General features: G+C 38.4%; 1 protein-coding gene across 2 annotated transcripts in view; it reads right to left on the minus strand.

Moving 5' to 3' along the window:
• The window catches only part of ARHGAP18 (Rho GTPase activating protein 18), a 131,865-nt gene that overhangs the window by 24,700 nt on the left and 86,385 nt on the right, over positions 1 to 20,780 (minus strand). For both annotated transcript variants that reach the window (XM_082668802.1, XM_082668801.1), the window contains exons 6-9: positions 11,543 to 11,708; positions 9,292 to 9,383; positions 4,979 to 5,056; positions 1,186 to 1,345 (exon numbers count right to left, since the gene is read on the minus strand). In XM_082668802.1, the coding sequence (XP_082524928.1) occupies positions 1,186 to 1,345; positions 4,979 to 5,056; positions 9,292 to 9,383; positions 11,543 to 11,708 (496 nt within the window). The remainder of the gene's footprint in view (positions 1 to 1,185; positions 1,346 to 4,978; positions 5,057 to 9,291; positions 9,384 to 11,542; positions 11,709 to 20,780) is intronic.

Consider the following 20,780-nt stretch of genomic DNA (forward strand, 5'->3'; position numbering starts at 1 on the left):
CGGCTGGGTCCATGAGCCATGGCCGCTGAGCCTGCGTGTCCGGAGCCTGTGCTCCGCAATGGGAGAGGCCACAGCAGTGAGAGGCCCGCATACCGCAAAAAAAAAAAAAAAAAGGTACAAACTTCCAGTTATAAAATAAATAAGTCCTGGGGAAATAATGTACAGCATGGCAACTATAGTTAATAACACTATATTGCATATTTGAAAGTTACTAAGAGTAGATCTTAAAAGTTCTCATCACAAACAAAAATGTTTCTGTAATTATGTATGGTGACAGATGTTAAGTAGACATATTATGATGATCATTTTGCAATATATACAAATATCGAATCATTACATTGTACATATGAAACTAATATAATATTGTATGTCAATTATACCTCAATAAAAAATAAAAGAATAGCCTGGAACAGTTCTGGTTGACACTTTAGTTCAGCCTAATCATTAATAGTGCCTCCCTTTTACTCTCAAAAGTGTTCCAATTTGGAACTTAAAGTATGGTTTGGTCACTAGAATGTGGTGACAGCACTTTTCCTTTTTTGATGGTCTCTCTGACTAAAAGGTATAATTATGACAGTACAAGAACCTCATCAGCTCTCTCTGTTCACTGGAAAGGAATTGAGAACTACTCGAGACATTAATTTGGAGCTTGCCTAAGGCCACAGAATGTAAAGACATGAGAAATTTGTTGCCCCCTGACCAATGAGGCAGCCAAATGATTTGTTCCATGTTTCTGCATGACAATTTCAGAAGTTAATTTTTCAGGAAATAATCACAGACTCTGCCGTATCTCCTTGTGCTTTTATGATAACTGTTAATCCACAGCTTCTCCAGTAAGTGTTGCTTTTAACACTTGGAAAGAAAAATGTATCACAGAGCTTACGGGATTCATTCTATTAAAAAAGAAGTGTGAAGTTTCCAGGTTTTAACATGAAAATATGTATATTGTATTGCTTAAAGGGCATGCAATTAATCCGTACCCAAAGAGAACATTCTGTCATCTATTTACTCAGAGATGTATATTTATAAAAGAAAAGGAAAACATCACGTGGCATTTGAGTACTCGCTGACATCAGTGAGTAAATACGTCTATCCAAATTTATCTTTGCGACGCAAAGTATCACTAAAGCAATTAATATGGATGGCACCAGCACAAGGACTGCTTCAAACAGGGATAGCACTTACTCTGGACAGCCTGAAAGGCTTTGAGATATTCTACACTGAGCAGTGGCTGGGGCAGCTCCCGGATGAAGAGCTTCAGCAGGCTGGCGGCATCATGCTGCTTAACACTTTCCCAATTAAAAGTCCCTTCATAAAACTTTGCTTCCAGTTCTTGGCAAAGATTCTGAAAGGCAGAAGAGAGAGAGAAAAAAAAACTACCAGTAAGTGCATGTGTTTTTTTTTTCCTTCTGAGACTGATATACTTCCCACTTTATAAGAGATTCTACTCTTTTGAAAAGACATTTGAAAATACTAAAGGTCAACACTTCTCTATTACTCAGAAAAATACTCCTCCTCCCACCCCAAGTGTACTTCACCAATGAAAATGATACCTAAGGCCCAAAATTCTGAAACTTTACACATGTTCCTGGACATGCACCAAACCTTAGGCAGTAAAGACTGAATTAAAATATTAGTTAAAACAGCCTTTACATTTGGGGGCTTTACTTAGATACTATAATTTTTCACCAACTTTTTTTTTTTTTTTTGCAGTATGCGGGCCTCTCCCTGCTGTGGCCTCTCCCGTTGCGGAGCACAGGCTCCGGACGCGCAGGCTCAGCGGCCATGGCTCACGGGCCCAGCCGCTCCGCGGCATGTGGGATCTTCCCGGACCGGGGCACGAACCCGCGTCCCCTGCATCGGCAGGCGGACTCTCAACCACTGCGCCACCAGGGAAGCCCTTCACCAACTTTTAAAACATCATTAAGAAAACAAGTCTATGTTTTAAATTAGTTAGAAGTACGTTACGTAACAAAATACATAATCAATCTCTGGACCTAAAGCAGAAGGCCACCTCTGATTAGTCACCTCTGGGAAATGGAAAACCAAATTCTATAGCAAATGAGGCATGAAAATACATCAGTATACCTGTCTGAAATGCACAGGCTGTCAGTGACCCAGCCATGCTGCTGCCAGCTGCCAAAAGCAGCTGGAGTCCTTGCAGAATTAGAAATACCTATAGTTCATTTACCTCAGGGACGCTACAAAATTTGCCAAATTATTAATAATAAATCAATTTCGTTTCATAATTACTACCTTCTATATGCTTTTTCACTGTGGCATAAATCCTATTACGTTAGAAGTCCTTCCAAGTTTCTGTCACTTCCTTCTAATATTTGAAACTGTTCTCCCAAGGAACATTCTTTGTTTTTCCTGTAAGGTAAATTTATTACGCTTTCCCTTCCCAACACAATTCCATCCTCTACCCCAATTACTTTTGTAATTGGTGAAATACAAAAGGTGAACCCAGGGGCTTCCCTGGTGGCACAGTGGTTGAGAGTCCGCCTGCCGATGCAGGGGACACGGGTTCGTGCCCCAATCTGGGAAGATCCTACATGCCGCGGAGCGGCTGGGCCCGTGAGCCATGGCCGCTGAGCCTGCGCGTCCGGAGCCTGTGCTCCGCAACGGGAGAGGCCACAGCAGTGAGAGGCCCGCGTACCGCAAAAAAAAGAAAGTGAACCCAGAAATTGGGGGTAGGAGAAAGAAAGGTGGAAGGAGAAAGGGATGCAAGAAGGTGCAGGGGGAGGGAGGAAAGGAAGAAAGGAAAGGAGAGAAGGCCTGAGGAAGAGGGAGCAGGGGAAATGGGGAGAGAGAAGGAAGGAGAGGGAAAAGAGGAAAGAGAAGGGAAGGGGAAGGACAGGAGGACAGAGGTGGAGGGGAGAGGGGGAGGGAGGCAGGAGAGTCCAAGAAATGTGGTGGGGAGGGGAGAGGAAAGACAACCCAAAATTTTGCACATTATCTTTAAATTATTTATAACAGACCAGCTGCGGCATCATTCAGTCTGTGACAAGAGGCTGTGTTGAAGAGTTGAGCCAGATGAATCCACTTAATTGACCTTCTAAGAAAGTACATATAGTTGAACTCATCCCTCTGCCAGCTAACTGGTCAAAATGTAAAATCCGCATTATATCCACTCTTGTATGGCAAAGTAAACGTGATTATGACTCTTGTGAGTTGGCCATCACATTCTGCTAATGTGGGCCGTGAACAGTGACCTGAGAGGCGGTATTCTTGCTGAGATGGGTAGTATGAAGTCACGTTACTGGTTTCTGAGGGACTCTTGCTCTGTAAGAGAATGTACTTCTCAACAGAACTCATCTCCCAATCACACACAATGTCCCTGATGGACTGGTGGTGAAACTGCCGCAGGTATCAGCAAATGAAGTGAGACAGTGGCCACGTATCAAACTTACAAGAGCACCAAAACAGTTTCAGGGACCTCTGTGCACCAGACAGCAGATCCAGGGGACACAAGCTGAATGACATTTGTGAGCAGGGTATATATCAGGTTACTCAAATCCTATTAAACTGAGATCACTATGTAGTAAGAGGCAAGTAGGCTGAAACTGTCCGCCTAAACTGAGGAAGCTTATTGAAATCAGCAGGTGATGCAAACTGTGGAACCTATGAACAGTAATCCAGTCCTGGACGCATCACAGCCACAGTCACAGGCGAGGAGAGTGTACAACCACCAAGAGTCATTTCTTCCCGATCCAGCTCTAAAGATGTCATACACAATATATCTTCAGGAAACCAACAGAGAACATCTCTTCCCCCATCGTATTTTTTCTTGGATTTACAAATTCAGGACGAGGAAATATGGGATGTGGGCAGCAATAAGTGTTACCTTTTTAGAGCTGGAGCTGAATTTGGAGGATAAGGATAAAGGAGGTTGTTAATGACTGCTAACCACAAATTTTCCCTGGATACATTTTCCAGATAGAGCTACAATTCCAAGTATGCGGCCCCTGTACACTGCAAAACCCTGTGGAGGCGTACAAAGTATGCATCATCTGTAGGGTAATTCTACTTGTACCATGCATTCATTGGATACTTTATTCCCTAGCACAGGAGTTGGGGAGCAGAGAAAGGAGGAAGGTACACAGCATCCATGGACAGTGGGAAGGAAATGTCATCTTGAGAGAAAAGAAAGCAGGGGAGGGAGATAGGGGACTCCAACTGGGAAGGCTGGGAATCCCCTTGCCTCTTTCACAAGCCGGACTCAGGCTACCCTTGGATCCAGTGAGCCAAAGAACTGCAGCAGTCAGGAGAGTGGTTTAGACAGTCTCATTTTGCCAGTTCACTAAGACTGATAATGTAGGGGAACTAATGTCAAGTCTCCTACTCTGCTCACCTGGTGGAGTGTATCATCCTGCCCTTAAAAAAAAACAACAACAACAACTCATCTTTTGCTGTTACTCACGCTGACTAAATCTGTCACCAGCCCGCTCTTAATATTTTGACTCACCATGCTCTCTTTTCATCAGAAGGACAGAACTACCCTTGTCTTTTTTTTTTTTTTTTTTTTTGCGGTACACGGGCCTCTCACTGCTGTGGCCTCTCCCGTTGTGGAGCACAGGCTCCGGACGCGCAGGCTCAGCGGCCACAGCTCACGGGCCCAGCCGCTCCACGGCATGTAGGATCCTCCCAGACCGGGGCACGAACCCGTGTCCCCTGCATCGGCAGGCGGACTCTCAACCACTGCGCCACCAGGGAAGCCCTACCCTTGTCTTTTGCTTGTTTACTTTCGTTCCTATTTTACGTCTGCACAGTAGAGAGATTAAAATCATTTGTCTCTTTACTCATCACAGTAATATTACAGGTAATAGGGTGATTTTGAAAAAAAAAATCAAAAATCAGAAGAGCCTGTAGAAAAACTAAATATAAACTGAATGTTAAGAGGTTTTTGGTCTATTTTGTCTTCTAAAAAAATATAATTAAACAAACAAGTTTTAGATGACTAGAACCAAGAAATTACCTTGATTCGAACAGCAGCTCCAGGTATCCTTAAGAGGCCTTCTGTTTCCAAACCTCCCTCTTCAATGCGAGAAATCAGCTGTGTATAAACAGAAGAACGTTCTGAGTTTGGCATTCTTAACAGGTACAATCCCAAATTTAACATCTATTTCATATATAAATAAAGGAAAACTGATTACAGTGACGTGTAAACTGGATTTCACCAAGTTTTGAATGCTATTGCACTACCACTACCCATCCTTTAAGCCAATGCATCCCAACACTTTAATCGTAATTTAGAAAAAGTTGGGTCCTTTGGAAGAAAAGTGTATAATTTCACACAACAGCTGTGCTATCCCAAACAGACACTGACCCACGTTCATTGCTTCAAAGCAACCAAGACCATGCATTTCTTCTGCTTTTCCAGAAACACGTTCTGCCATCAAATAAATCTTATGAAATTCTAGTATTTGCATATTTACATCCCTTTTTTAGTCTGTTCAAAGAAAGAATTATTTATGACATGAAGGAAAAAAATGCTTGCAAATATTCCTTTTTAAGCTTTAAGCTTTTGGTGGTAAACTTAAATTAAAAAAACAGTTCTTGTATAGGGCTTCTAAATCATAGCCAATGCCTGATGAATACATACAGATCTCTCTATCTCCAGAACCCCATTAAAATAACAAAGGTTGTTTGTTTGTTTGTTTTAAAATAAAGCAGAAACACACAAGAAGAGGCAAATGGAGAAATGACATAACACTGGACGCCAGGAAGATAATAAAAGAAGTGGTCATTTTCTTGGCAGACTTCCAATTGGAATGTGCATTCCCTGGGCAGTACACAAAGGCTTTTTAGGGGGCGCTCTGCTATTTTAAAGAAATAATTTCTTTGTCCTCAGTTTAAATATAGCATTTCCTAGCATCATATAGGTTTTCCTTCCTACCACCCATTCCCCTCCTTTCACAACTGCCTTCTTCAGAAAGACAAACCTACTCTTCACTCAGCCCCAAACTTACTATAATACTCTCTGCATATTCTAAGGCATAAAATCTTCCAGAGTGCTAAAATAAGGAGGAGGTTTCAGGGAAACCTCCTTTAATGATTTACCAAGGCTCTTAGAGCATGTAGGCACTGGAAGACAGGGCAATTTTTCTTTAATGACCCCACCTCTCCTACCCCTGGATTATGGCCAAAGAATGCACTGATCTTAAGGGAGTCAGGTAAGAATAAAGCAAAGAGTAGTCTCAAAATTCTCCCAAAGATTTATTATTAACTGAAAAAAGAAGCATCTTTGACCAAAGCAGTACACGATTTTAAAATATTCAATTGGAATGACTTCTAAGACATTTTTCAAGTTACACTGGATAAAAACCCACAGCAAAAATCTTTACATGAATTATTTTAGATTAGATGAGCATTATTTAATAAAGTAGTTAAAACCAAATTTATCAAAAAATACCAAGCAACATTTATTCAATGTACATGTAATTTTTGTTTTAATTCATCTTATAAAATGTTTAAAACGTTCTATTAACAAAAAATAAAATTGTATGCTAGCTAGTAGCTGGACCAAATTAGTTTTTAGCAGTATATAAATTTTGCTTTTATTAAATACACAGGAAAATTTGATGATTTCTAAATAACTGAATGAGAGTACTTTCTGCATTCTTATATTTGAATTCTTTTTATTATTCTCTAATGCTGAATACCAGCATTCAATAGATACAGATATATATATACATTGAAGGAATGCCAGGTGTTTTCCCATATTTCTCACTTTGAAAATAACATTTTTTGCTACCACATTATATTGTCATTGTTAAAATATAAATAATGCTTTACAGCTTTCCTTTTACTTTCAAGACTTAAAAATGGAGAATAACTATAATGATCTATATATTTTAATCATGCTGCTGTTAGTAATTTATCTTATAAGATACAGTGTAAAATTTATCAGTAATGTTCACAGGCTTTCCCCAAATAGATAATACACACTTATATGAATTTATGAACTAATGAATATGAAGTCAGACTTTTTTGATACAAAGTATCTTTGATTTGGCTGATTAGTTTGATGGTGAAAATAGGATTTGCTAATTTGGCAGAATTTTGCCGTAGATAAAAATTAACAATATTTCTATTTCCCCAACCCTTTCTGAGAATATGGTTTAAACAATGTGCCTCTAAGTAGGGAAAAAAAGGAACAGATACAATTTACAGATATTAGATAAGCTTTGTTAAAGCCCTTTTGAAGTATATTTCTCAATAACGGAGAAAATGTAATCCTCTAAAGAATGGTAATAAGCATGTTTGCCAGTCAGTGGTTTCCAATTCTTTCCTTTCTACAAAATTAACAGAATACCTAAATGAGTTGTCAGCTGATAAATCAAAAAATATTTTTCATGATAAATCACTGATTTTTTTGCTTATAATTCAGAGGGAATGCAAACAGATGAGTGTTATCTAATAGACAACTCTGTATGTTCCCTTTTATTTTTTATATGAACCAAAAACCTTTAAGGCTCTTATCTAATGACTTCAAACTGGTGGGCAGTCTGAGTCTCCAGAATGTTGAAGTGACCAGAAATGTAAAATAACTAACTAAATAAATAAATAAATACGAAAACAATTTCAAGAGAAAGTGATAAGGGGCTGGATGCAATCCTGGGCCTGATCAGGAGGCAACATTGACTTCTGTTAAGACCAAAGCTTACTCTTTGCTGATGTGATAGTGAATCTGATGTGTCAACTTGGCTGGGCTACAGTGCCCAGTTGTCAAATACCAGTCAAACACCAGTCTAGATGTTGCTGTGAAGGTATTTTTAGATGTGATTAACATTTAATCAGTAGACTTTGAGTAAAGCAAACTACTTTCCATAACGTGGGTGGGCCTCACCCAGTCAGCTGAAGGCTGTAAGAACACAGACTGAGGTTCCCCAAAGTAGAAGGAATTCTGCCTCAAGACTGTAACACAGAAACCCTACAGGAGTTTCCAGCCTGCAGGTTCTGGACTCGACACTGAAACATTAACCCTTGCCCGTGTTTCCAGCCTGCTGGCCTGCTTTACATAATTCAGACTTGCCAGGTCCCACAACTACAGAACTCAATTCTTTAAGATGAATCTCTCTAGATAGATAGATAGATAGATAGATAGACAGACAGACAGACAGACAGATAAGAGATAAAATCTCCTATTGGTTCTGTTTCTCTGGAGGACCCAAATACACTTGGAAAGGATCCCGCTGAGATCCCTGCTTTGTCCATGTGTATAAGTAACTCGCACCTTTTACTGCCATTAAAAGAATTTGAAAATATGGCCTACGTTTGTTAGCATCTCTCTGTTTTCACAGACACCGCTGACAACTATCCACACAGACACAGGTTCTGCAGACAATGACTGGCAGAAGCTGGTGAGTAGAACAAGCTGTGTAGAACAAGGTCCATCAGGAGAAACACTGAGACACGGGTTTGGATGTAATGGTGAATATGAGGACTGAAGAAGTCAGAGCTTAGTAGGTAAGACAGTAAATGACTGTCTTGGAATAATGGAAGAATTAGTGCCAGGTAGATTGAGCTTGAGTATTGAATGAGTTTGTTGAGCCAAACAACTGTGAAAGTTCCCACTGCCATTCTTGCTACCCCAGAACTTTCAGGAACTGTGAGATGTCTGGGCTGTTGCAAAAATCCGCATCTTGGGTAGCCCATAACTGATTTGACCTACCTTCCTCATGGGCATTCTCTGTCTTTTATCAAATGTAATCTGTATTTCTAAACAGTGATGGCTCAGAGGTTAGACTGAAGTTTCTATATTGTCATAGATAACTGTCTTATGAATAACTGAGTGTTGACTACACAAGTGAATTCATAGTTTAGCAATCATTTTCTAATTCTACTTTATGGTTTCTTTGTCTACTTTCGAAGTAGGCACTAGTAAATTAAATTGGACATCCTCATTGTAAATAGGAAAGCTTAGAAAATACATACAGGCGTGGAATATTCATGAGGATTCAATTCCCTAGAAATTTACCAGCAGTTCCCACTCCTATGTATTATAGAACTGAAATCTCAATTATACAAAGCCAGCTAATATAAGACAGAAAAATGATGCCAGGTAATCACAGTTACAAGTAATAACACTGAAATCATCACCATGAAATAAAAATTATAAGCCCTTGAAACAAATTTGTTTCCTGAATAGAAAAATCGAAGTATAAAATAAAAGAGCATAACAACTGGAAAACTATATTAAAATAGTATGAATGCAAAAAGAACAAAACCAAAACACTATTAGCTCAAGTATGTTCTCTCTATGCTGACCCATTCAGGCCTACTTACTTTTTGAAATATCAAGGGTATTCGAGTTCCTGGTACTTTCTTCTGATCTTGTTCTAACAGCACTGTCAATGGAACACAAAAAAGGCCAGAATCTGCAACAAAAAATAAAATTTCTTCACTTTCATCAACCTATAAAATATTAATGAAAAAATGTTAAGGTTTCAGATTCCTGATATTGTCACTCGATCCAACAACTATTTATTGAGCACCTAAGTGAATGACTGAGTGACACTGTCTACCAATTAGGTGCACACAACCTAATTGGAAAATTCTGCCCCTGCCTTATAAAGCAATCTAGCAAGTAAAGACAACTAAACAAATGATTACAAATCATCACCAAAATAATTAGAAGAGTATAAACTGTTACACATGAGAAATAGAGTGCTGTGGGAGTATGCAAAATATGCAAATAATTTACTAAATGTAATCAAAAGTTCTGGCTTAAAATAAATATCACTCATCTCTTCCATACTTAACTGACATTCTACATTCTATTGAATACAATACAGCAAAATATAAATATTGGCTTTTTGAGAAATCAGCCAACATTATGGGCTTGTTCTACAAATGTTTCCCTTTAGAAAATATAGTTTATACTTGGTCTTTGTGAATTTAAATTTGTAGTTTTATATATTTGGGAATAACTCCAGAAGAAATGACAGGTAATAATTGATAATTTTTCTAAATTAAAATTATATACCTCCAGTCTGATGTGAGCATAGCTTCTCCCCAGAACCTCCTACCCCACGTCCATCACTAAGTGAATAGTTAGCTCAGAAGTGTAACACACATTATCAGGGGAGATATAAATCATTTGTGAACATGGAACGGGGGATTATCCTGTGATGCGAAAATAGACATTGGAAACTGTGACACTCAATAGAGATGACATTCAGCAGAATGCTAGTAACCCAGTAAATAACTTTTAGTTTAGGAACTAAGAAAAATGTGATCTTTAAGAATGTCAAAAGTCTAGTTTATAAGATAAATATCTTAGATAAAATATAAAAAAGATGGAAAGAAAATCTATAATATTAATAGTGATGCTTTTAATGAGAATGGCTTCATATCTCTCTCTCTGCTAGGAGGCAATTCTAAAACATAAAATTAAAAGACCTCTTTAAGCCACTTTTAAAGTCTTGAACACTGAGTCACAACTATTTATATTTCTATTTTGTATCTGGAGAAGACTTTGTGATGAGCTTCTGAAAAAGCATCTGAAGTCTTCATTATCTATAATGGACTTGTGGAAAACCAGAAGAACTATTTGACTCAGAAATTCACCATCCCAAGCCTTAAGCTAAAATACTCAAAGGAACAGAACACAGAATGAGGTCTTCTGGGGCCCAGCATGGGAGAGAGGACCTGAAGGGAAGGTACACTTCAATCCTACAGAGAAATTGCCTCTAAAACTTAAAATCAGGTGAATACTTGTCTTTGCTATTGTTACCATAGCAACTCAATAATCCCCATTCTTGGTTTCCCTTTAAGAGATACCTTTAAAGTTAAATGAGATGTCAGAGATTCCTAAACAGAAAAGCTGTGTCAACAGAAAATTATCTGGATTTCCAGACAAATAAAATCTTGGAAAAATCAGAAACTGAGGAAGTGTCTGTTCTCTATCATACTATAAAAAATAAAGTCTATTTATATAATGGGTAAAGCAAGCTGCTTACAAAGGAAAAAAAAACTACACATACCTGTGAGAAGCACAATTTAGTGATATTGTGTGCCACAGTCGCATTATTTTCTTAATAGAGGGAAGAATATTTTTTGCAGAAAAGTTAAAAGTAGAATGCAAATGAACAAAGGGACAGACTACTAACTGCCTATGTATTTGCCATGAAATAAATAAGCAAAAGTAATTGATCAGGATTAACCATCTTAAAGTCATTTTTCAAGATCCAGTTTTAGAAATAAGTAAGTATATGTACCAGATCTTTTTACATACAGTTTTCAAAGGAGAGAGCATTTGAGTTAAGAATCCTTGATTCAGAATTTCCTTCTAATTTCCTTCTATGATAATTAAATATTTGATTGTGTCTTTATTTTCTATAATCAAGGAGACAGTGCATTTTTATCAAGTTACAAAAATTTTGAAGGGAATGTTTTAGAGTCTGAACTTTAGATGTATTCGTGTGTTGGTTTATTCTGTAGGCGTTTCCCACTCCCCAGAAGAATACTTCTAAAAAGCCAAGCTCATTCTTACTACTTCAGGAGTAAATCCAACTGTTTTTCATTTCAAAATTACCTTTTGTTTTGATTTTCACAGCTTTTTGTTGTTTCAGTTCAACACCCAATACATCATAGAGGGCGGTCAGCTCAATTAAGGCTAAATGGCAAACTTTCTTCATGTCCTGGGGCGCCAGGTCACCAATCTTGGTGGTGCCTGTTTTGTCTTTTGGCAATCTGAAACTCTAAAATAAATGCCATTAATATAGGAAGGATTTACAGTATCTAACCCGTTCTTTAATGGAACACAACAAAATTGTAACTATAGAAAGAAGTTATTCTCAGAGTGGTGACAATGAAATTGGCAGAATTTCTCCGGTCAGAATGAAGAACAATCCTGTTGTGATGATGATCCCAAACCTGCAGGGAGTCAATATGTGAAGTCTGACAGACAACGAACCAGACCATGTGCCAGGAGTGTGAATACCAGTGGCCAAGAGAACAAGAGACAATAAAAACCAAAGGAGAAAAAAAAAACTCGAGTTAACTGACCTTCAAGAGACAAGAAAGATTAGAAGTGAAGACAAACCATGAGGAGGAAGACGGAGAGGAGGTGGGAGATGAGAGAGTAGGAGCAACCACTGGTGTGTGCCAGGTACCCTTTATATACATTATCATTCATTGTTATATATGTAATACATGGCATTATATATACAATATTATATATGCAGATATATGATATATATAGTAATACTGTCATAAAAATCCAAATAAGGCAGGTACTGAAGAAGGGCTGTATAGCACTGGGGAGAGCGGGAGAGCAGAGGGGAGACTAAAAGCAAGACTTTAGAGCCAGGATGCCCACCGGTCATCTAGCTACTGCCTAGTTGTGTCTGACTTCTGGCAACTCTTTAACCATCCTTTCTGTAAAATGGGAGGAAGAAAGGGGGAGGGGGCTGGGGGAGGGGGAGGAGAAAGGGAGAAGGGAAGGGGGAAATGGAAGGAGAAGGGGAGGGGGAAAGAGGAAGGGGAGGGAAAGGCGAGAGCGGAAGAGGGGAAGGAAGGGGGAGGGGGAGGGGGAAGGCCACCTAGTTCAGAGGGCTGTTGTGAGGTTTAAAGGCCTGGCACTTCCCAAACACTTTTACGTGGTTGCTGCTACTATTACTTTCACCACTGAATAAATAAGCTGAGACTTAGATATACCACTATCACAGGCAAGGAAGTGGTGTTCTCGTAGTTTTGTGCCTTTCTCAAATATTATCTACTACCTATTCAGCCTCTTTTAATATTAAATATATTAAAATAAGAAAAAAAAGTAAGAACATGAATTTCTCTAATGTATTTACTACAAATGACAGCCCCATTGTATTTACCAATTACTAAAACAACGATCATTCTCTAATAGTTTGATAAAAATCTTATTATGAAGGTTGTATCTCTTGGGTTTGCCCTTGATTTCCTAATTTAATGGCCAAGGATATTCAACTGATTCCCTTTTATTCCCTTTACTTTGCTCATTTTTGTGCCATATCATTAACACTTCATAGTCTAAAACCTACTGCAAAAGACGTGTCCTAAAATAGCAGTTCTCAAGGTGTGCTCCAGGGAGCCAGAGAGGTGCCCAACACTTTTTTCAAGGAGTCTAAGAGGTCAACACTATTTTAATAATTAATACTAAGACATTATTTGCCTTTTTCACTCTCATTCTCTCATGATGCACAGTGGAGTTTTCCAGAGTTTTCACAAGACATGTTATTGCCAACAGACTGAACGCAGAAGTAGATATGAGAATCCAACTAACGTCAACTCAAGCCAGACATTAGAGAGTTGCTAAAATGAAAAACCATGGCACACTTCTTAATAATTTGTTTTAGAAAATATGCCTATTTTGCATAAAAATGTTATTTATGTTCACCATAACACTAATATATTTTAAATGGGTTAATAGTTTAAAATTTTTTCAATTTTAATTTCTAACATGGTAAATATCCATGGGTATAACTGACATAAAGAAAAGCTCTCCCTCCTCACATACACAGTATTTTAAATTATTTATCAAGAGAAACTTTTCCTTAGCCTACTTATTCACGTTTCATAGCTCAGGAACACAGGTCAGTGACCAACTTCCATGGAACTCAATCCAAAGAAATTCTTTACATTCCAAAATCACTTTGTACCAGCCTTCTTCGTCTCCTCAAAATCTTCCATGGGATCACAGCTCCCGTAGAAATCTGTGTATGCCTTCTTTCTTGGGTCAGCCAGAGTAAACACAGAGAGCTGCAGTCCCCAGGGAGACAGCAAATGCTCCAACAGTATGAAATCACAGATTCTTGGCCAGAAGGCCATGCGTCTGAGGTTTCTTCAGAGCACTGGAAGCTGTGGTAGTTATTCTCAACACCAACATCCTTCCTGACTGATAAGACAAAAGCTTTTTGAGGTCCTCAATAATTTTTAAGAGCCTAAAGGGGTTATAGGGCCAAAATGTTTGAGAGTCACTGTCCTAGAGCATTTCCTAAAACCTACAACTTTTGGCAGTTGAGCAGCTAATTCCTTTCAAGCAAACTCAGCTCCAAGAGAGAATCTTCTAAAGTTCTCCACAGAACCTCCTACAGAACCTTCTTTGGAATCTGCTATAGTCTCAAGAAAGTCCACTATAGGAGAAAAGAAATCTTTCTTAACTTTTTGTAATACATTTTCCCTATAAGAATATTAAAAGAACAGCAGTAGATATCATTAATATGCAGCCAAAGTGGATTTCCAGCAAAATTTCCAGCATTAATGGTACAGTGCCTAGGGGTTGAGAACGAGAACATGCAGCCAGATATCACAGTTTGGACTTTTAACTATTACTGCAAGGTAAGACAAAAATAACACTCATCTTTCATAAATGGTTTGTCATTCTATTCTGCAAGAGTTCCAACGGGATAAAAATTATTACAGCATATTCTAGGTTGGGAAACTGAGGTTCTTTAAGAGACTAAAAATGCCCACATAGCCAGTGATATATGGAAGCAAATTCAGACCTTCTAAATCCTAAATTCAGTGGCCATTCTGCTCTGCTCCATTTTCCCTGCCCCCCACAGCAGGCAGGGAGGAATCTAGGTTGATCAGTGTTGATGTAGGACTGTGAACCCCGCAAGGACAGGAACCATGTCTTAATCACCTCTGTATCCCTGCTATACCACAGCCCTGACACACTGCGGGTGTTCTGTCCCAGTGTATTCAATGAATGAAGACACACACCAGACAGGGAGAAAAGCACAGAATCAAGCTCAGTGAGGTACAGGGTTACTGGCTCGGTGCTCCCCCAATTTTTTGGGATTTGTACTGGGCTTCACTTTTAAAATCACACAAAACTCTTCCCATTTTTTTCTCGCCTGGCCCCAGAGTTCTGCTAATTGTTTTGTTTTCTTAAGGGCTGAACCAATTCCATTTACCAACCATTTATTAATTTAGAAAAAGCCCTAAATGTTTCATTAAAATCAGTTGGTTTTGTTGTAATAAACCAAATACACGTAATATAATTATTTAAAGCATTACCCAAAGTAAATGTGTAAAGAAACCTGAAATATTATTAGTTCAAACATTGGATTTACCTAGCAATATGTCATGAGCTTTATTTATTTATTGATTTAACATTGTGCTTAATGAAAGGAGTTAGTTCTTTATCCCAATGTTTAATTCATAGCAGCAGCTTTAAATATTTATGAAGTTTCACGTCGTTTTTGTTTAGTTAATAGACTGGATGGTTCAGTTCGTTGGCTAAGAGAAGGCAATGCGATTTCAGCAAAAGAAAAGCTCTTCACCTTTTGAAAAGTGTGCTTTAAAAAAGGAATGAAATAAAATTTTTCAAAACATATAAGGTCCTTGGCTCCCATGCATTACCATAAATTAATCAGGCAGCTCACCCAGGCTGCACCCCTCTTCTGTAGGCCTTGAGGTATGAGGGGCCCATTAGACACTTTATCAGTAATGACGGACTAGACTTTTTCACTCATCAAGTCACTCTAGCTTCAATTCAGAAAGCAAGAGAATCTACGCTTACTCGGTCAATTTCCACAGCTGACTTCTTATCATCTGCTAGGAAATTCATTTCTTATCTAAGATTCTTCCATGTGTAAAAATGGGATTTTATTACAGTGTTTCAGTCATTGTCATCCTAGGGAATGAATACTTTTCTAGATAAATGAAGTTTTAGAAAACTTCAAACTCACAGTTTTTTAAATTTATTTTTTTAAATGGAGAGCAATAATCATAATTTAAACTTCTCATGACAATTCTGGATCACGATCCTACACACCTACTTTTGCATTGTGTACAAATGTGTGTCTGCCTTAGGTTTTCAGTCTCCTCACCCTGTTCCGAACTAACATGTCTTTCACTGTCCTTCTGCTTCCTCCAGAGATGTTCCATTTTCTAACAAACCCCCAACTTGAGCCCCCATGCAAGTTTTTAGCCTTCAGTATGCACTGAGCTTTGTTACCAGACAACCAAAGTTGCCATAAAACATGAATTTACTTGAATTAAACATAATTCAGTAAGAATCCAAAAGACACTAAAGACTTAAGAAAATATAGGCATGCATCTAGAATATAGGCTTCACCATAGTTATCATTTCAAAGCTATGATCTTAAAAATTGCTAAATAAAGCCTTACTGATTTTAGTCTCCCAAGATAGGATAAAGGAGTGCTACTAAATTTCTATTGTATATGAAGGACTCAACAAACCAGAATCTTATTTGTATAACATCCCAAGCTATCCTGAAGAAGTTGTCAGTAGCACCAATACAAGGACACAAACTCACACCTAAATTAAATGCACATATACCTTGCGGGCACATGTCATCATGATCTTCCAGAAAAACTCCAGCTTCAAAGGCTTAGTCACTGAAGCCAAGCCTTAGCATGCCATGTAATCTCTCTAACCTGTTTTTTTGTATGAAAAAGAATCATAATATCCACCTCATAGAGATCATTCGATAAATGAACAAAATAATTACAGAGCATACTTTCTAAGATATCATGGGTACACAAAAAACAATAAGTAACAGCTAAATTTTCATCTTCACACACATTAAAGGTTATAAAACCTGATCTCCAAATTTAAGAGAGAAATTTGAATCTGCTGTAAGAGATCATAAGGAATTAACAAAGATTGCCCAATGCCATAAGAAAAAGGAAGTGAATGTAAAATGAGGTCAACAGAGAACAATGTATTACATAAAGCCTACTGCTTATTTACAGAAGCAGGAGAGCATGGAGTAGAAATGGAATTTGAGGTTTTATCTGCTTAGACTCTCACCTCAGAGTGACGAGTATAAATATTTACTTCACCAATCGTGCTGATGACCTGTAGAAAGCTTACAGTATGCGCATGCCTTCTAGAAGGTATACAAATAAATAAATGGTTGTATAGATGAACTGAAGCATATATGCATAAATAAATACATGGAGGGGCTTCCCTGGTGGTGCAGTGGTTAAGAATCCACCTGCCAATGCAGGGACATGGGTTCAAGGCCTGGTCCAGGAAGATCCCACATGCCGCAGAGCAACTAAGCCCGTGCGCCACAACTACTGAGCCGGCGCGCCACAACTACTAAAGCCTGCACGCCTAGAGCCTGTGCTCCGCAACAAGAGAAGCCACCACAATGAGAAGCCTACACACCACAACGAAGAGTAGCCCCTGCTTGCCACAACTAGAGAAAGTCCGCACACAGCAACGAAGACCCAACACAGCCAAAAATAAATAAATAAAAATTAAATTTAAAAAAATTAAAATAAATAAATACATGGATACATTGACAATAATTATCAAAAGCATGGCACCTTAACAGTTTAAAGAATGATTTTATAAATTTTATCTAATGTAAGTTCACAAACAGGAAAGCACTAACAGTAAAGCTAGATACTGAGCTAGACCCCAAAGGATGGGATAAGGCTTCCTTGATAAACACGGAACTACAGACAAGTAGAAATGGGAAGGTCATTTTAAGCTTGGGGCACAACGTGAATAAAATCTAGAAAGCAGGTGAGCAAAAATTAGTTTGTTAGAGAATAAAATGAGAGAGGAAGTTTTGTCTTTAAGTTTCTGAACAAAATTCCTAGTTTATTCCACTGTTCGAATCAACAACTTAGAAGTCAACAAAGTCTTCATCTTGTTTAATTAGACTCTACCATCCTTCACTTAAACCCCCTTCCATCTGTTGAGATATATTAGACCATCACTTTTTTTTGTTTGTTTTTTTTGCTGTATGCGGGCCTCTCACTGTTGTGGCCTCTCCCACCACGGAGCACAGGCTCCGGACGCGCAGGCTCAGCGGCCGTGGCTCACGGGCCCAGTCGCTCTGCGGCACGTGGGATCCTCCCGGACCGGGGCACGAACCCGCATCGCCTGCATCGGCAGGCGGACTCTCAACCACTGCGCCACCAGGGAAGCCCAGAAGACCATCACTTTTAAAAGATACTTTTGCTAAGGATGGTCTGGAGCCTGGATCATCTCTTTAGGCCACATGATGCATGCATACTCCTTTACTTTTCCCAAAAGGCGTAGAAATAGATTCTTAAAAATATATGATAAAGCCTGGAAACAACCTAGATGTCCACCATCAGGTGGTTGGTTAAATAAACTGCGATACATCCTCACAGCAGGGTACAATGCATAAATAAAAAGGAATAAGAAATATTTCTCTCTACTACTATGGAGTGATCTCCAAGACATACTGCTAAGTCAAATATAAGTAAATAAATAATGAAGTGTGTATAGTGGGCTACCATTTATCTAACAATGGAAGGATAAACCATAAAATTAAAAGAAATTTACCTGTAAGGTAATTTACCTGTGAAGGGCAGGGAGAGAAGAGGGTGATGGCGCAAGTATAGAAGTGAGACTTCTTATACACCTTGTTTTTAATTCTGACTTTTGGACCACTTAAATAATTTACATGTTTACAAAATAAAATTAAGTTTCAAAACAGCAATCACTAAACATTGAATATGAAATGAAACTAATTAACCCAACCAGGTATGCAGTTGGTGGCATAACCATATGGAGAATCACTATCCTAAACGACCTAAAGCAGAGTAATTTGATTATTACAGTCCTTCTGGGATGTATCCCAAGGATACAAGCAACTGAGGAAAAGAAAAACAAGCTTAAACTGTTTCTTAGTAATCACATTGTTGATATGCTGTGCATTAACGGAGGATAAAACACATAAATAATTATGTGATACTCTAATTGTATTATCTGCTGTATCCTGAAAACCACTATTCTCAGCATGGAAGAAAGAAGACACAGATGTACTTCTGTCCTCTGAAAAGGCTTTAAGCAATGACCAACTCAGAGAAAGGAACATTCCTAGTGTCTTGAACATAGTCACAAAAGTATATTCCTACTAAATGGAATCAGAGTTTCTTGCAGAAATAGACAATTCTAAGTCTGAAGCAGAAAATATACCAGAAACATATGAGAAATTTTCTCTAGGGTCATGTCATATATATGTCTACATCCATGAGTTAAGATACTATTTTTACAAGAAAATTAAAATGAAACAACACTAATTGGTCACTGATGAAAGATGCTAGGGAACAAAAAAAAAAAAATTGAAGACTGGTAAATGAAAGTAAGAAGTAACCCATTTGAGAACATTTTTCTTAATAGAAGTATTCAAATTAATAAAGGAAAAAAAGAAATTAGAACATCAATTTGTAACCATCAATAAACAAAAGGATCCAAGCATTGATCAGCAGCAGCTGCTAATTTCACAAAAGACAACCAGATATTTTTAATCTCTTGATACATGATCACATATGAAGTAGTCTTGACCAAAAAATGAGCCTGAGTCTGATCAATCTAGAGTCAACCAACTTACAAGAAGCAGAAGAACATGGGGACAGAACAAGAAACTTAATAACCATGTTTCTTCAACAAACAAATTTTGAGGGAGGGAGAAAGGGAGAAAGGAATGGAAGAAAGGATAAGGAAAAAGAGGGAGGGTAATGAAATAAGGGAGAGAGGGAAGGAGGCAGAGAAAGAGAGAGACACACAGAGACAGAAGGAGGGAGGGAGGAAGGGATTACGAGTCTTGAAAGGCATTATCAACCAACTGCAATGTATGAACCTTATCTGGATCCTGATTCAAACAAACTAAAAAAAAAAAAAATCATGAAATTTGTGATTCAATTTGAAATTTGAACACTGATTAGATATTTGAAATTAAGAATTATTAGCAATTTTTAAGGTACAATAATAGTAATATGGATATATATTTTGGGGTGTTTTTTTTTCATTTATTTTATTTATTTTTGGCTGCGTTGGGTCTTTCTTTGTTGCTGCGTGGGCTCTCTCTAGTTGCGGCGAGCGGGGGCTACTCTTCATTGCGGGGCACGGGCTTCTCATTGCGGTGGCTTCTCTTGTTGAGGAGCATGGGCTCTGGGCATGCTGGTTTCAATAGTTGTGGCACACGGGCTCAGTAGCTGTGGCTCGCAGGCTCTAGAGCACAGGCTCAGTAGTTGTGGCGCACAGGCTTAGCTGCTCCATGGCATGTGGCATCTTCCCAGACCAGGGCTTGAACCCGTGTCCCCTGCATTTGCAGCCGGATTCCTAACCACTGCGCCACCAGGGAAGCCCTGGATATGTGTTTTTTAAAAAACCTTCTTTATCTTTTTGAAACACATACTGAAATATTTATAGATGGCAAAATATAATTCAGAGATGTGTTTCAAAGTAACACAGAGTAGGGAACTGGTTGGGGGTATGTATAGGACAGGACTAGTCATGGGAAAATGAATGTTGAGGCTAGGTGGTGAGTATTGGGGAGTTCATTATACTATGCTTTTTAACTTTTGTGTGGTGAAATCCTACAAAATAAGTAAATGTATTTTTTTTCTTATTAGTCATCCATTTAATACACATCAGTGTATACATGTCAATCCCAATCTCCCAGTTCATCACACCACCTCCACCACCACCCCCGCCGCTTTCCCCCATGGTGTCCATACATTTGTTCTCTACATCTGTGTCTCAATTTCTGCCCTGCAAACCCGTTCATCTATACCAGTAAATGTATTTTTTAAAAATATAAGACATTCGGTAGCAATGAGAACACTCAGTACACAGAGGTTGGTTTCTAAACACAATCTGCTACTGAAAAAACAAGGACTCCTTGAAGAAACAGATTACTTCTAATCTGAGAGGAGAAAAGTACAAGGTGAGCCTGGAACATCTTGTACTAGAAAGCAAAGGAGTAAGAGAATGAGGACATGTTAAATGGCATAGGAACCAGCTTGAAGGGCTCCCTTTTGTCAAATCTGGGTAA

Source organism: Grampus griseus, assembly GCF_964374135.1.
Source record: "Grampus griseus genome assembly, chromosome: 13".
NCBI lineage: Eukaryota > Metazoa > Chordata > Mammalia > Artiodactyla > Delphinidae > Grampus > Grampus griseus.